At 32.5% G+C, this 17,908-nt stretch overlaps 1 protein-coding gene across 1 annotated transcript; it reads right to left on the reverse strand.

Annotated features, from left to right (window-relative positions):
- Positions 1–7,822: 7,822 nt before the first annotated feature.
- LOC145610267 (putative metal-nicotianamine transporter YSL7) lies at positions 7,823–11,829 on the reverse strand. Its single transcript, XM_081665578.1, has 6 exons — positions 11,625–11,829; positions 9,818–9,978; positions 9,564–9,661; positions 9,318–9,452; positions 9,002–9,191; positions 7,823–8,893 (listed from the first exon to the last, which is right to left on the reverse strand). The coding sequence occupies exons 1-6, from the start codon at positions 11,812–11,814 to the stop codon at positions 7,823–7,825; spliced, it is 1,845 nt and encodes a 614-aa protein (XP_081521704.1). The 5' UTR covers positions 11,815–11,829.
- Between the last annotated feature and the right edge of the window lie 6,079 nt (positions 11,830–17,908).

Raw genomic sequence — 17,908 nt, forward strand, 5'->3', positions numbered from 1 at the left:
GGGAAAAAGAGTGCAGTGCATATAATGCTCCCCCTGATTTTAACATAGTTTATGAAGACGACGCATCCCAATCTTGTGGACCAACCGCTCAACACTCTTCGAAGGTAGGGACTTTGTAAACAAGTCTGCAAGATTATCGGATGATTGGATCTGTTGGACATTTATCTTCCCTTCCTTCTGCAAATCGTGTGTAAAAAACAGTTTTGGGGATAAATGTTTAGTCCTATCACCTTTAATATATCCTTCAGTTACTTGTGCGATACATGCAGTATTGTCTTCGTAAATGATGGTTGGACTTTCAGTTACTTCTTTCATCCCACATTCTTCTTGGATATTGCCGATCATTGACCTTAGCCATACACACTCACGTCCTGCTTCATAAAGGGCAATCAACTCAGCATGATTTGATGATGTCGCAGTCAAGGTTTGCTTTGTTGATTTCCAAGAAATTGCAGTTCCACCATAGGTGAACAGATATCCAGTTTGTGACTTGGCGTTTTGTGGGTCTGATAGATATCCAGCATCTGCATATCCGATGAGGGTGGCATCTTGCCTTGATTGATAAAACAAACCAAGATCTTTCGTTCCTCGTAGATATCGTAGTAAGTGTCTTACTCCTTTCCAGTGTCTCTTCGTTGGTGCGTTACTAAACCTGGCTAACAAATTCACAGAAAAAGCTATGTCTGGTCTAGTATTGTTAGCTAGATACATTAGAGCCCCAATTGCACTCAGATATGGTACTTCAGGACCAAGGACATCTTCGTTTTCCTCTCGAGGTCTAAATGGATCATATTTCATAGTCAAAGACCGAACAATCATCAGGGTGTTTGTTGGGGTCGCTTTGTCCATGAAAAAACGTTTTAACACTCTTTCAGTGTAGTTAGACTGATGGACAAAAATACCATTATTTAAGTGCTCAATTTGCAATCCAAGACAAAATTTAGTTTGTCCAAGGTCTTTCATCTCAAATTCTTTCATCAAGTACTTTGCAGTTCTTTTAAGTTCATTCGGAGTTCCAATGATATTCAAGTCATCAACATAAACCGCAACAATTGCAAATCCTGATTGTGATCTCTTAATGAAAACACAAGGACTGATTTGATTATTCTTGAACCCTTCTTTCATTAGGTATTCACTAAGACGATTATACCACATCCTTCCAGACTGTTTCAATCCATAAGTGACCTTTTTTAATTTTATGGAAAGTAAATGTCTAGGCTTGTGGTTTTCTGGTAATTTTAGTCCATCTGGGACTTTCATATAAATGTCTGTATCGAGTGATCCATATAAATATGCGGTCACTACATCCATCAATCGCATCTTTAGTCCTTCTGAGACTGTCAAGCTTACCAGAAATCTTAACGTAGTTGCATCAACTACGGGAGAATATGTCTCCTCATAATCAATCCCTGGAATTTGAGAAAAACCTTGGGCTACAAGTCTTGCCTTGTACCTAACAACCTCGTTTTTCTCATTTCGTTTTCTCACAAATACCCACTTGTATCCAACTGGCTTTACACCTTCTGGTGTAAGGGTTATTTTTCCAAATACTTCTCGTTTTTCGAGTGACTTTAACTCTATCTGCATTGCCTCTTTCCATTTTGGCCAATCATGCCTGCAACGACATTCTTCCACTGTTCTTGGTTCACTATCATGTTCGTCAGATGCCATTTCAATTGCAATGGAATATGCAAATATTTCATTTACGATAACATCATTTCTATTCCAATAATTCCTGGTAGAAACAAAGTTTATTGAAGTTTCATTGTTATCGATGTCATGGTCATCTTGTTCATCCCCTTTCGGATTATCATCTTTTTCTCTATTCTCATCTGTACTTTGTTTTTCTTGACCTTCCGTAAGGGGAATGTTGTTGATCTCATCAGGTCTTTTTAATTTTCTTGGTTTAGAGTCTTTTGAACCAAGTGGTCTTCCACGCTTTCGGCGTGCTAGAGATTCATTTTCAATGATCTTATCACTAGATGGAATTTCAATTCGTGCAGGGGCATTTTCAGCTGGTATATGTGATTTGGTCACTTTCCTTGCATCTATAAATGCATCAGGCAGCTGATTTGCAATGCTTTGTAAATGAACAATTTTCTGAACTTCTTGTTCACACATATTTGTTCGTGGATCGAACATTGACAATTGTGTTGCATTCCAAATGATTTCTATTTCTTTCTTTCGTGGGTCCACTTTCTCTCCCCCTAAGGCTGGGAATACTGTCTCATTGAAATGACAGTCGGCAAATCTAGCCGTAAATAAATCACCGGTCATTGGTTCAAGATATTTAATTATGGAGGGTGATTCAAACCCAACATAAATTCCCAGCCTTCTTTGTGGACCCATCTTTGTTCGTTGGGGTGGAGCAATAGGAACATATACCGCACAACCAAAAATTTTTAGATGTGAGACATTAGGTTCTCGACCAAAAACTAATTGTAGTGGTGAGAACTTATGATAAGCAGTTGGTCTCAATCTAATTAGAGTTGCCGCATGTATTATGGCATGACCCCAAGCAGATGAAGGCAATTTTGATCTTATTAATAATGGCCTTGCAATCAATTGTAGTCTCTTAATTAATGACTCAGCGAGTCCATTTTGTGTATGAACATGAGCTACTGGATGTTCTACAACAATTCCAATCGACATACAATAATCATTAAATGTTTGGGATGTAAATTCCCCAGCATTGTCAAGCCTTATTCTTTTTATTGTATGGTCTGGAAATTGTGCTCTTAGTTTAATAATTTGAGCAAGAAGTTTTGCAAAAGCAACATTTCTACTGGATAGGAGACTTACATGTGACCATCGAGTTAAGGCATCAATTAATACCATAAAATATCGAAATGTTCCACATGCAGGATTAATTGGTCCACAAATGTCTCCTTGAATCCTCTCTAAAAATGTTGGAGATTCAGTAGCAATTTTGTTCATAGATGGCCTTATTATTAATTTGCCAAGTGAACATGCAGAGCATGTTAATTCATCTGATCGAGGGATTTTGACATTCCTACCCTACTGAATTTGCTATAATCCTATGCATCATTCCTGTACCAGGATGACCCAAACGATCATGCCATAAAGTTAGCAGATTCTTGTTATCTAACTTCTGGTTAGATATCGAATTTATTTCAACTGGTCATATATCTATCTGATATAACCCTGAAGAATATGCTGGCAATTTCTCATACACATGCTTCTTGCCATGTTTTTCTGCCGTGAGGCATAAATATTCCTTTTGATCCACTATCATTGTTTCTAAATGAAAACCATTTTGACGCACATCTTTAAAGCTTATAAGATTTCTTCGAGATTTACTCGAATATAAAGCGTCATTAATGATTAATTTTGTTCCATTTGGGAGTATTATGCAAGCTTTTCCAGAACCTTCTATTAGCTTGGCTGACCCAGAAATGGTATTAACATTTGCTTGAAACAATCTTAACTTTAAAAAATATTTTCTATCCTTCAGAATAGTGTGTGTTGTTCCACTGTCCAAAAGGCATTGAAATTTGGAACCAACTTCGGGCAGATCCATATCTTCATAAAATAATAAGTATAAGATTAGTTTAAGATAATTAAACTGGACTTACTTTATTAATGATGGAAAATTAAAAGTACATAACTTGAACATGAAAAACATAAAAGAAAAGTACATAATGAAAACATAATACATATCATAGTAATTGATGAATTATCTAAACATGATTATTCTCTCCAAAGATAAATTCACCACCAGCTTCACCATTGTCTATGTGGAAATCAGACACATCAAGGCTAATTCCAGGGACATTTTCTTCATTAACATAATTTGCTTCGGCATGTTTTTCTTTCCCTTTAATGGAAGCCTGGTATAGTTCTACCAGATGTTTGGCCGTACGACAAGTACGTCCCCAATGTTCAGTCATGCCACATCTATAACAAGTGTCTTTTCCTTTTGTGGTGGCTTGATTTTTGTTTCCTTGTTGATGCCCCCTTTGAGTGTTGTTTCTAGGGGGAAGTTGGCCTCTACCACGGCCATGACCACGTCCACGGCCACGTCCGCGGAAATTTCCACGACCTCTGCCACGGTTATTATATTTTCCACGTCCACATCTATGAGCAACATTTGTCTCGGGTGGATTTGAGCTTTCTACAGCATTTGTTTCATTGAATGCTTGAGACCCAGTTAGTCTTAGGTTGTGATTCTTCAACAGAAGATCATTATTCTTTTCAGCAACTAATAATGTAGAAATAAGCTCAGAATATTTTGCAAAGCCTCTTTCACGGTATTGCTGTTGCAATACAATGTTGTTAGCATGGAATGTAGAGAGTGTTTTCTCTATCATTTGCACTTCAGTGACTGGTTGATCACAATATCTCAATATTGATACGATTTTATATAGTGATGAATTATAATCACTGACAGATTTAAAGTCCTGAAATCTCAGGTTTGTCCACTCAAACTGTGCTGAAGGAAGGAGTACCCTTTTGTGGTGGTCATACCTTCCTTTCAGGCTATCCCATAGTTCTTTGGGATTTTCCACCATTAAATACTCAGTTTTTAAACTGTTATGTAAATGGTGCCTTAAGAGAACTATAGCTTTTGCTTTCTCTTGATCAGTAGGAACTTTAAGTTGAGCAGGGGCATCTTTTTCGTTTCCTGGGATGGTAATTTCTTTGATTGTATGATCCAATCCCTGAGCCTTTAAATTCATTTGGGCATCAACTGTCCATTCAAGATAATTATGTCCGGACAAGTCTAATACGTCAAATTGTCTTTTCATCAAGTCTTCCATTTTAACTACAATCAAATAGATAATTATTATTAAGTCAATTTAAGTAAGTGATAATTAAAATAATCAAATTATAATCATGATAATAATCCATTTAAAACATATTTGCTTCTCCCCCTTGGGTTATTATTATGATTTACATAAAGTTAAGCTAAAATCAAACATGATAATTACGTTAGTTAAGCAACGACAACAACAATAATAACAATAATAATGATAATAATAACAATAACAATAAATACTACTACTATTACTACATCACAGACAACAACAACAATAATAATAATAATAATAATATTAATGACATACATTAATGATAAGACAAAAGGAACATTTATTATAGCAAAATGCACTTATAATCTATCTAGAAGACAAAAAAAAACTTGAAGTACTACGGAGATTACATGCATTAATTCCCTTTGTCGAAAAACCGAGTGCTACTTATGTAAAATGATGAAAATCATCATTGCCATTAATAAAACTACTAGGGCCATAATTAAAACTAAGTATAGTTTTAACTTTCTTAAATCTTCTTCAAAGGTAAAGGGGTGTGGTGGTTGTCAGTTGTCGACGGGGAACATGGTGTGTGGCCGGAGTGAATGGAGGAAGAAGAAGAGGAGATAATTTGGGTAAAGTTTAAGGAGGGGATAAGGTTTGTATGGTGAAATAAGGGGGTGTAATCCGCCTTTTATAGGGGGTAAATTATCTGTTTCAGCTTTATGCAACTGTAAAAATATCATACAATGTTCTAGTAGACTGGTAAAAAAAATTGTGATCAAACTATTAATATTTACAAACGTAAATAAGTATCACACTGGGATGCAAGCCGTAGTGGTCCGAGAACCCTAATCTATTCATGAGGTCAAGGGTTCGAAAACTGAAAGAAACATAAAAAGTGTGTAATCTAAAAATTAAATAAATATAAAGGCTGCATCATTTTTTTCATTTTAGTAAGTATGAACATGATTTGTGTGACCATGGAATTTACTTTATTAACATGCATACAACAAATATTTCCACATGCAAAAGTAATTATATATTACTTTCTATAACCATGCATGAGAGTTACCAAACTAAATATCATAAATAAGGTATGTATTGATATCCTCATTTTTATCAACATGGCTAATTATGTAGAGTAATTTTGTGGAGAAATATATTATGAGTTTCTGGTATAGAGGATCCCGTATGGGCAACTATAGAGCATACTCCTCAAAATATATTTTGTGAAAGGAATTGAATCTTTGTAAAAATTGGATAATCGGTATAAGTATACCTGATTGAAGATGGTGCTGATAACGTGTTATAAATTATATATATAGAGAGAGAGCTAAAGAAGTAGTTTACTATCTGTAATATTATCTCACTACGGATGATATTGAGAATGGGTGAATTTGCAAGTGCATTCACCATGTATTTATAGTAGAAACAAGCTACTACTAGATACACATTAGTCATGCATATAGGTTAATAGACTTGGAAAAACTTGGCTATGCATTTAATGGTCATGACAAAGAAGACCAAATAATTGTGTGGCATTCACACAAGTTGCTTCATAACAGTTATAAAATAAAAAATGGAGGTTATTTAATTGGAGGTTTTGCCCAAAAAAAAAAAAAAAACCATGAGATTTGAGAATTGGGGTTTTGAAGTGTTGTTATAAACTGACTCTACGACTATATAAGAGATTTGTATTATATTTACTTTTCGTCTTTTCATATATATATATACATTTTTTTTTTTTAACGAAAGCAAATAAAAATTGCAAACAAATTGATAAGGTCTAACATGAACTTATTTTTTTCTAATTTGATAATGATCAAAACTTACTCCGTTTTTATGTGCTAATCTGAAGCAATAAGTAATAAGGTTCAGAGATAAGATTACTAAATGAGACCCTAATCTTAAATCACAAGTCTAAGCCTCTAAGGTCCATTCAATGTTATGTTTTTTCATGAGCGAATAAAAGTTCCCAATATGTTTAAAAGTTATCAAATACATAATTTCTGTTTTTTTTTTTTTTTTTTTTTTTTTTTTTTTTTTTTTTTTTTTTTTTTGGGTAAAGAATGCATATAATGTTTCTACATATGAGTGAAGGGAGTAATAATGAATAAGTAAAAATAACTAAAAACACAAGTGCCATTAGCCTGCCAACCTAATACGTCATTTATCTACATATAGACTACGCCAATGTTACAGAAAATACCACCCAACTACATTTGTAATACTTGTATTATTGAATAAGCAGAATTGAAATCGGATGAGAGAATGTATGAAATCAAACTTTTTAATAATGGAAAAGAGAGAGTACTCGTGGAAACGTAAATTGAATTTTAAGCCAGAGGAAATAATACGAGGAAAGTGTAAACAAAATCATGAGACAAAGGGAGTAACAACATTGCACAATTTGATTAGAAGAAGTGAAATACTTGAGCATAAATGTTATGGGTTGAACTCTTGGTAGATTTGATCACTGCCTAAATTTATATCCTTTTTAATCTTTAAAGTTCGGATTGGCAGCTAAATTGTTGTCTGAAATCTCTGAATTCGTATTTGATATAACAGCTTCCTTACAGAAATTCATCAACATACACTTCCTTGAAGAGAGCTGCTGATGTAGTTCCAGGTTAGGTTACTAAGCTCTGTAAGCTGTTCTATGTGACTCAATGTTGAAAGCATATCGTTGATTGTGTTGCGAACCTACATCCCCTACAACAAATTCTCCCCTTGACCTTCTAAAATTCACTAGTATGACCACAATTGGAAACTAGGAGAGTAACATAGCATAAAAGATCATTTTTTAAAACTATATACTCCAGATTACCATGCATACATCATACATGATACATTGAAAAATTACTTTTTAACATTTATCATCTAAGAAAGTTAAACATCATATCAAATTTAGTGTTGATTGTATTTGTACTACATACAATAACATCAAAATAACTAAAATGATTCTACTGTTGATATAACTAAGAATCCAAACATACAAATACTAAACTTTTCTATCTGGTCAATCATATCCTTAGCTTTCTTCCAACCTAGCTTTTAACGAACTTCATGCAAATAGGTGGATTAACACCAGCCAATCCAAGTATAGCACTAGGCAAACTCCATATTCCATCACCACAAATCAAACCTGAGGCAACTGCAGGCGAGAATGCATCAGCTTTAGCCTTATTCCTGTACTCCCACACGAAGAGTATCAAGCTACCAACACACATGTCGATAGCAAAGTAGCCTCCAAGGTAGAAAGGTATAGCCATGGCCATAGGAATTGGTATGAACCTCGAGTATTTCTCCCCTACGACATCCTTAACTCCATTTATTCCCATGGCTATGATAAAGAATATAATGCATAACAGGAGACAGTTCTTAGGCAATGTACTTACTCCCTCGACTCCAAGAAGAGCTATGTTTCGATACACAGCAGCAAATGGTGCAGGATACTTGGACTCTGGTAGTCCAAGATCAGGGTAAGCATTGTAGAAAATCCAGAAGACAATTGGAGATATTACACAGCCCATTGCAGTCCCTACTATTTGGCTCACAAACATTGATCGAGGTGAAGCTAGTGTCATGTAACCTGTTTTAAAGTCCTGTGTCAGGTCTGATGCTGTTGAGACGATGTTCATCATAACACCACAGGCCGCGAGCCCTGCAACAATCCCACCATGAGAAGCACCGGCCCATCCACCAATAATGAAGATTGCTAACTTTCCATAAGTAGATGCCAAGGACCAGTCAGTCAGCCCACAACCATACGCGTTACAGAAGGCTAACACGGGTGCAACAATGTACAGGACTAAAACATGGTACCACTTTAGCTGATGGATGATCTGTGGCAGTACACCTATAGCAATCGCGGCAATAGCAACATAACCAGCTGCTGCAGCCCAATTTGGAATTCTGTCCATGAGAAAGTACTCAGTTCTTCGTTGGTCATCGAATGATTCAGGGGAGACTTCAGGGGTGGGGCGTTCACTGTATGGAATAATTGCTCCTGATTGTTTTTTCTTGTACTCTTTGTACAAGGCTATCACTGATCTCCCGAAAACTTTGACAAAATTATATAGTCCATCTCCTAGGATAATTGCTATGGCAATAAAAACCTGCAATCAAACATGTGAAACCAAATTTAAATATTTAACCATCCCAATTATTTTGGGGCATTAGTCAGTTTTAAGAAAATCGAGTTTGAACAAAGAAAAAGGCATTACCCTGTAACCCTGCAGGCCATGAAGGTTGCTGTCCCCTGCATCTGCAGCGTACCAATGACCTTTCTGTTGCGCTATCAGAGGCCACATGACACCCCATGATAAAATTGCTCCGAGTAGTATAGATATGTTGATAAGATACGGGCAAATCATCCCCACACCCACATATGTTGCAGAGAAATCGAAGTAAAACCTGCATTAATAATCACATAAAAGTATGATGTTAAACTTGATTCATTATACAGATTTTACTAGCTTTAAGTGTAGCAAGTCAACAATTAATAGGTAAAAGATTGAATTATTTTCATGTAACACATACTTTTGCTTATAGGCTTGTAGACCGAAAGTTGGAAAACTTGCAAAACCACAATCATCACCTCCTGCAAAGAACCATTGGAAGAAACTCCAAAAGAAGCTGAAAGTGAAGAATTTGCCTAACATCTTCACCTTCTTCCTACAATAGAAATCGATACATAAGAATTTGAAGAGCGAAAATGAGCCACTTAACAATATTTAATCCCATTTAACAATTTAGTACACTGAATTCAAGTAATGCAAATCTTACTTGGCTAATACAGCACCCTCTGGAGTATGGAAGCTGTTGATGAGGTGCGCGGTAGCAGTCCCACTCGGGTAAGTAAGTTTAAAGTCGACAATCATAATCTACATCCAAGAAAATAAAATTAATTAAGCATCCGTGGTTTAAGCCTTAAGGCATAATAAGTAAAAATGATCGTAGCTAATTACATTGTGAACAACATTTTATGCAATTGTAATGTACATTATATTTTCGAGTTTTGATCACAAGCAAAGTCATACCTTACGGAGGGGGACAACCGAAAAAAGGCCAATGAAGCTAACAACAAAGAGAAAGCCAGTCATCCATCCTAAGGAAGGATTCTTGATGTCTAGTAAAAACGCTTTGTCACCTAGCTCAGCAACTCTTTTACTCATACCAAGTACATAACTCCCAGCACCACCTGTTTAACAAATTGTTATTAACTTAGAATTATTACAAAGAAAATGAAAATTTTGCTTAAGTATAAATATAAAGGATGTTGAATTGAATCATATTAATCCATACTTAAAATTAATTATTGAGTACTTTGCAAGATTATTTGATGATAGATTGTGATTTCCATTAATTTATATACATAGTATCCAAATCATTATTTTATATAAGTAGTATCCAAATTTCATTCACATTATGAAGGTATATATAAAATCCTTGTAATCTCAATGTCGATCAATATCCTAGTGTCTAAGAAATTTAGCTTAATCGAACATCATATTATAGGGTGTTCATGTTATACTCGGATGTTATATACGAAGTAACAAATTACTCATTCTCATGGACACATGAGCATGTGTGAGAAATAGGATGAAATTAAAATACAAATTTCTCTTTGGACACATAATAACATTTTTTTTATTAGGATAATAACATTTCAAAATATTATAAATTCGCATAAAAAAGAAATTAAAATACAGCTAATGATGCATTTGTACATGGTGGAAATACGAGTACTTTGTATCATACGTAGAGCAATTGAGGAATATAGTGATCAACACAGATCATGGATTGCTCTAGTAAGGCACAAGACTACAAAACCTTATCCAAATTATATCCTTGAGGTTAGGAATTCAGTTATATCACACCAAACACACCAATGTTTTAAGTATGAAGATAAAATTTTCAAATTAATTGATCGATTTCTTCGTGTACCTTGTTTATAAGGTTTTATGTTTTAATAATTGTGTTATTAGACAAATCACACAAATGCATTGATCGATTTCCTCGTGCACCATACTTGTTATAGTTAAGTTGATGATAAATAATATATTGCCTTAGACAAATTGGATCAAAATTTTATTATACATATGGGTGTCATGTATTACTAATAAGTAACATCTTTCTTAGTTTAATCGTGCATCTTTATTGTGAGTAAATCGGGCATGTTACTAGTTCAAGTTTTGTGAGCGAACTTATCTCTTGATAATGATTAATTGCTCTATATTTTACATGAAATTTCAAGAATGAAAAACTAAATACGTCATCCGTTCATTTAGATTTCCCTTGTATTTTATGCACAAGCTTGTCCATTATAAATTTTGTATTTACAAAAAAATTATATAAAAGCTACTTTAGAAAAATAATACATCGTAATAAGCTAGATCCCACACTAACTTCCACGGATTTATGATTTTGACCTTAACTCCGTTTTTTACTTTTTATTCAATTCGCATGCTCTTTTCATTGCATAGGTTTAGGATCGTTCAGTTCAACCAAAATAAAATTGTTTGTACATTTAATTAGTTTTTTCTCTACTAATTTCTTATTGTATCTCGCTATAAATAAAAATACTCGATCAAAATTATTATTATTATCAAAAAATTAAAATTTCATGCTTATTAACCCTAATTCTTGAATCTTGAAAACGTTTATATTTAGGAAGATTATCAATAATACTACGCTAAAGATAACCTAACCTAAAGATACACAACCAAGAACTCCAATATTATCATAAAAAATAATATTTATAAACATCTAATGGACTAAATAATTATCAAGAAAAATCATAATTAAGAGAAATTTAATTTATATTCTCAAAAATTAAAAACTCACCGGAAAAGGCAATGCCGGAGGAGGCAACAACACAAGTCTGAATAACAGTATTTTCTTGACGAGTAAAAGGTTGTTTAAGATAACCAGATTTCTCAAGCAACTTTGTCCAAGTTTTAACAAAGAAAAAACCCAATAATCCAGCCGAAACATTCAACGATGGTATAATTCCGGTAGTAAGGTTGAGCTTCATTACAATGAAGGTAAAAAGAATGCTCAACACAAAGCTTACGATGAAAGCTCGAATCGTTAACTGTTGTTTCCATGATGGCACCTCCGTACCCTCGAATGTCTTCTCTACTGATGCTATTAGGGTTGTGTCCGTTGTTGAGTTATCGATTTCGAGGGATGATGCTGGCTTGTTCTCTTCCTCGTCAGTTGCCATTGCTATGGTTTAGCTAGGTTGTTTTCTTTATGTTTTTTGTTATGTGTTATTCTTGTATTATGAAATTGTGATGGTGAAAGAATGAATGAATCATATTTCATTGTTTACGTCCTATTTATAAGGGAGGGTTTTGAGTTTTTCTTCCCTACTAGAGTTTACCGACTTTAAGGATAAATTAATTGTTAAGTGGAGTTTTAAAGTGGAGTTTTTTTTCATCTTCATTAAAAAAAACAAAGTTTTTATTATTTTTTTTTTCTCTCCAAAAAAAATAAAAAAGCTTATCACAAACTTTCGGATAAAAATATAGGTGTTTATATCCTTTCAAAAAAAAAAAAAAAATATAGGTGTTTATATTTATATTTTTATTTTTTATTTGGGTTGTTTTTTACATCTTCATTATTGTTTTTAAGCTTAACTTTTTATTTACTAGTTTTGGGCTTGAGCATGAGTGCATGACTAATACTTTTTTTTTTTTTTTTTTTTTTTTTTTTTTTTTTTTTTTTTTTTTTTTTTTTTTTTTGAGGAAAAGCATGACTAATACTCTAATTTTATTACCAAAATTTTAAAAGATTTGTTTAACAAATGTTTGAACTCTTATCCGATGAAAAATGACTTGACCCTAATGACCTGATCCATACCCGAATTACACAAAATTGATTTAAACTAAACCCATTTTAAAACCAAATATTGCTCGAATTGAAATGTTTTTTCATAATAAACTAATAAACAATTTAGCCACTTCATTTAATAAAATAAAATATGCTTTCACCAAGATTCGAACCCACAACCTCCAATATATATAGATAATACTTTTACCATCTCAACCAACTATTATTAATGTTTTAAGTTTCACATAATATTAAAATAATCCTTTCATTTATTAAGTACATTAGAGGTAATATAATTCATTTATTTTACACAAGATTAAAATATAAATACATATGATGTAAAAAAAAAAAAAAAAAGGTGACGTCCAAGGCAATGCCCGAACCACTACACTCACTAACTACACAAATAGTCCAACATAATTGTTAAATTAAAGCAAGAAATGCACAAATTAACCAGGGGCATCGCCGGAGCTGCACACTAGTTTATTTTTAAAAGAAGTCCTAAAGGACACTAAATTTCATTAATTATAGCCATACGACATCTACAATTGACAAGTAACGATAATGAAAACGAATTTAATACAATCAAACAAGAATTAATCGGGAAAGGGCTAAAAATTCAAATACATAAATATAACAATTCGGCACATTCTCGATTCGTTGTCCCATACAACTTTTTGAGTGGATCTGTTGCCGCTTCGCAATTTTGTGAAAAAGTAATTTATTGTGCTGATTCCGTAACCCGAATCCAAGTCATAATCAATCGTAACCCCGCACAACCGGAGACCAAATTAAACACATATAAATCCTTGTCTTTTGAAGGAGTCCGAAAAACCTTGTCTTTCGAAGGAGATCGAAAAAATCTTGTCTTTCGAAGGAGATAAACCCTTTTTTTTCAAGGGAGACATTATTGTAACCTAAAAAACAAAAAACTTAATAGAAATAAAGATTGGGGCTTTCCACCGGTAAAATCCGATGGAATCCCCTTCAAATTGACAATGAAGGCTAGAGTTTAGGAAAGAGAAGAGAGAGGGGGCTATTTTTTCATCTTATTTATATTGACTTGATCTAAACTAAAAAAAGTCCGTACTTAAATGTGAGCAATTCTAATGGACTCAATTTTAACCCAAACCAAATAACTTGATTGCCATCCATCATTTATTTACCCAAAATGAATTACAATATATCGGTTATAGCATATACCAATACCAGATCATTAGAAATTCTTTAACATATAAATACCAGATCAAAAAAATTCCTTAAGATATAATGTATAATACTATTCTTCAATGATATTTGAATACATTTTTTTTAAATACATTTTAAATTGGTAATAACATTATACTTTTTTCATGGACCATCTATCACATCTATTATAATTCAAATATATATACCAACTTTAGGGGTATTTTTGTGTGGCTACTGACATGACATATCGACGAGAGTATTTTATGGGGCCTAACCCCTCGTGTGCACAAAAAAAACAGAACATATCGACGAGAGTATTTGGGATTAGTGCCCAAATCTCATTAATAAGGCTTTGTTTAATTCATTGTTTTTGCTTATTTAATCTAATTTGACCTGCACTAAGGTTTTTTTTTTTTAATAGAATTGCAGTAATTTTTTATTTAATTTAATCTGATTTGCACTAAGTTTTTGTTTTTTTTTTTTTTTTTTTTTTTTTTTTTAGAAACAGATTTGCACAAAATTTTAATTTAATTTGATTGTCTGTTTTTATTAAACTTTGATCTTATGATATTATGTGTATGTAATCTATGAAGAAAATATTATATCAAGTGAGGTCTTATTAGAATTATAATAATGTGTAATAAATATTAATGTGTTAGTGATAAATAATTGCACATAAAACAATAAAGTATGACCATAACTGTGCTAATCTGATCTAGTCATAATTTGTTTATGAGCCGATCTAAATTAAAATGACTAAAAAAAGTTGAATTAAACATGGCCTAACACACACATTTTGTTGAATATATATTTATCATTTTTTTATTTAGTTTGTTTCACTATACTATCCAATTTTTAGCCTTTTGATATTTGTTTGTAATAATTATTTAATATATAATCCCTCTATCTTGAATTATTTATCTTACACATACATGATTTTATATTAGTAAAAAAAAGTAATGGTAGAACAAAGGAATGGGGAGTATATGGGACAAGTAAATTGGGACATCCCAACCAAGGTTAATAAGAGCATCTCCAATGGTAATTGTTAAATTAGTTTGTCATGTCACTTATGATTTTGAGCTAATTTTCTTTGTAGCTATTTTTACTCCTGATGATTGGCTATGAGCTTGCTAGCTAATTAAATAAGCTTGACTTTCTCAATTAGCTTTATAAATTTAATTATTTAATATATTAATTTCTTAAAATTTTAGAAATTTTTTTCTCAATCAAATTAGGTTAGCCAAACTAATTGTATTTTTAGCTCCAATGGTCTAACTCAGGGGCGGAGGGAGAGGGTTACAAGGGGGGACAGTTGTCCCCCCACTTCAATAAAAAAAAAAATAGTTCAAAGAAATTATGTGCAACATAAAGAATAAGAAAAAGAGTTTGTTTCAATGGTTGCAAGGCTTATTAGTAGTCTGTACGGTCATGGGTTCAATCCCTTTGACTAACATTTTTTTCTTACTTTAATGGCATCATGTTCTAACTTCTAAATTACCATAGTAATTTACATAATTTTTTTACTTCACACATTCAATTAGAAGTAACACATAGTAGTACTTTAACGGCATCATGTACTAACTTCTAAATTACCATAGTAATTTACATAATTTTTTTTTTATTAATGCATACATACAACCCCAAATTATTGGTTATAGTAGGGATTTCGGGTAAAGGTGTTTGATATTATTATATATCTTAATATAAATTAAATTGTCACGGGTTTAAAAACTTTGAACCTAAGGATCCGCTATTGACCAAATTTGAATAAAGAAATTGTTTATTTGTTAGGATTATCGTGAATTAGAAATCACATTTATGAATTAATAAATTTGAGTGTATATCACTTTCAAAAAAAAAAAATGAAGATTTGAAGGTGTAGTTGTAATTGTAAATATACTTTTTTTTTTTTGTTTTTTTTTTCCAATTTTTGGACTGTATAACTAAGAAATTTGGATTTCCGAGTTGTAAAACTTATAAGTATTAAGCATAGTCCGTACAATTTTTGTATGTTTAAAAGGTTAATTCATTTATAGAATGTACGACGCCACCTTTAGTCCGTCCTCCTAGGTGGAAAATCCTGGCTCCACCACTGGTCTAACTTGTAGCTTTTGAAAATTACAAGCAAGTCCCTACCTACAACCATTGAAGGTGCTCCAAGACGAAATAAGTATTCAAAATTAAATGTGTGCATTAAATTACGTAGAAACTAATGCATAAACAACAAATAATGGGAGACTTTGGGGTAATTAATAAGTTCACACCATTGGCTTTACTTTGGCCTAGTAGCAAGCTGTCAACAGTCAAAGAATACATACATAGAAATGAATCAAATGTATCAAAAACTCCCATATTAAAATAGGACCTAAATGATTTCATTTGATTTGATTCCCTATTAATAGATACTCTATTACAACTTCATACATACATACATTGTCTCATTTCCCATTCTCAAAACAAATAAACAACCTTAATCCTTAAACCCTTACAATAATGGATCCTGATAGAGAAAACAAATCAGCTGTAACGACGTTCGAAATCGACAATTCGACAACAAACACAACCCTAATAACCTCCGTAGAGAAGACATTCGAGGGAACCGTGGTACCACCATGGAAACAACAGCTAACGATTCGAGCATTCGTCGTAAGCTTCGTGTTGAGCATTCTTTTTACATTCATTGTAATGAAACTCAATCTTACTACCGGGATTATACCATCTTTGAATGTTTCGGCTGGATTGTTGGGTTTCTTCTTTGTTAAGACGTGGACAAAGTTGCTTGAGAAATCTGGTTATCTTAAACAACCTTTTACTCGTCAAGAGAATACTGTTATTCAGACTTGTGTTGTTGCCTCCTCCGGTATCGCCTTTTCCGGTGAGTTTTTCAATTTTTACCGGCGTAAATTGTTCTTGAGTAATTCTGATTTTTATTGGTTTGATATTAATTAATTACGTTTGTTAACTTAATGGCTGATTTAATTTTATGCGTATCTTGATGGAATTTCTCAATTAGTCCCTTAATTCTTTTTTAATTATGTATAAATTTCAATTCAAATGGTATCTAATAATTTAGTGATAATTATGTACAAAGATTGTTTTTGTAGAAATTCATCATTGATTGATGAGTGCATTTTCTGTGTGATTGGGTACTTATTTTATTAATCGGTCGGTCAGGGATTACTTATTCAAGAGTTAGGCCCTGTTCACTTTACCTTATTTTTGCTGAACTGAAATTATTTTTACTGAACTAAAATTATTTTTGCCGAGCTTAAATTATTTTTACTAAACTGAAATTATTTTTGCTGAACTGAAATTATTTTTACTGAATCTCTATTATATTTCTTCTTTACATTTATTGATTTTTACTGAACTGAAATTATTTTTACTGAAATTTTTGTTGAACTGAGATTATTTTTACTAAATATTATTTTTTTTAAAGTGAAGTGAACGAACAGACCTTAATCGATCAGAGATTACTTGATCAACCACATATAAAAATTTGTATTGGTCTTTAATTAGTTTCCTTTTGAATATTAATTTTTAATAATTTTTCAATATTTATGGAAGGAACATATAATAAGAAAAATTAAAATTAATATCAAGAAGGATTATTTATGTTTTGAAATAATGTTCATTTTTTGTGTGGTTTGCTGAGATAACTGATCCTATGATATGACGGGTCAACTCATTAAAGAATACTCTTTGTAAAGACCAAAGAGAATGATTTTTGTAGTTAATTTCTTATACTCCCTCCGTCCCTAAATTACATTCCTCCTTTCTATTTTTGGTATTCTAAAATTATATTCCTCCTTTCTATTTTTGGTAAGTTTTTTTTAGTAAATTAACTCTCTTTTTCTGTTTTATATTTAATGCTTTCTCACTCATTCTTACATAATCTCACTCATAATCCTTGTGTCAAATTACAATGAATATGATTGGTTAAAAATTTTCAATTAGGAGCATGTGATTGGTCCTTTTTTTTGCAAGGATTGATAACATAGCATGAGTAATAACTACTCTATCTTTGTACTTCCCATTGCATTATCTAATTATTGTTATTTGTCGTATTCTTCCTTCCTTAATTCCCGTGTAAATTTCCAAAG

This window comes from Chenopodium album, chromosome 24, assembly GCF_948465745.1.
Source record: "Chenopodium album chromosome 24, dcCheAlbu1.1, whole genome shotgun sequence".
NCBI classification, from domain to species: domain Eukaryota; kingdom Viridiplantae; phylum Streptophyta; class Magnoliopsida; order Caryophyllales; family Amaranthaceae; genus Chenopodium; species Chenopodium album.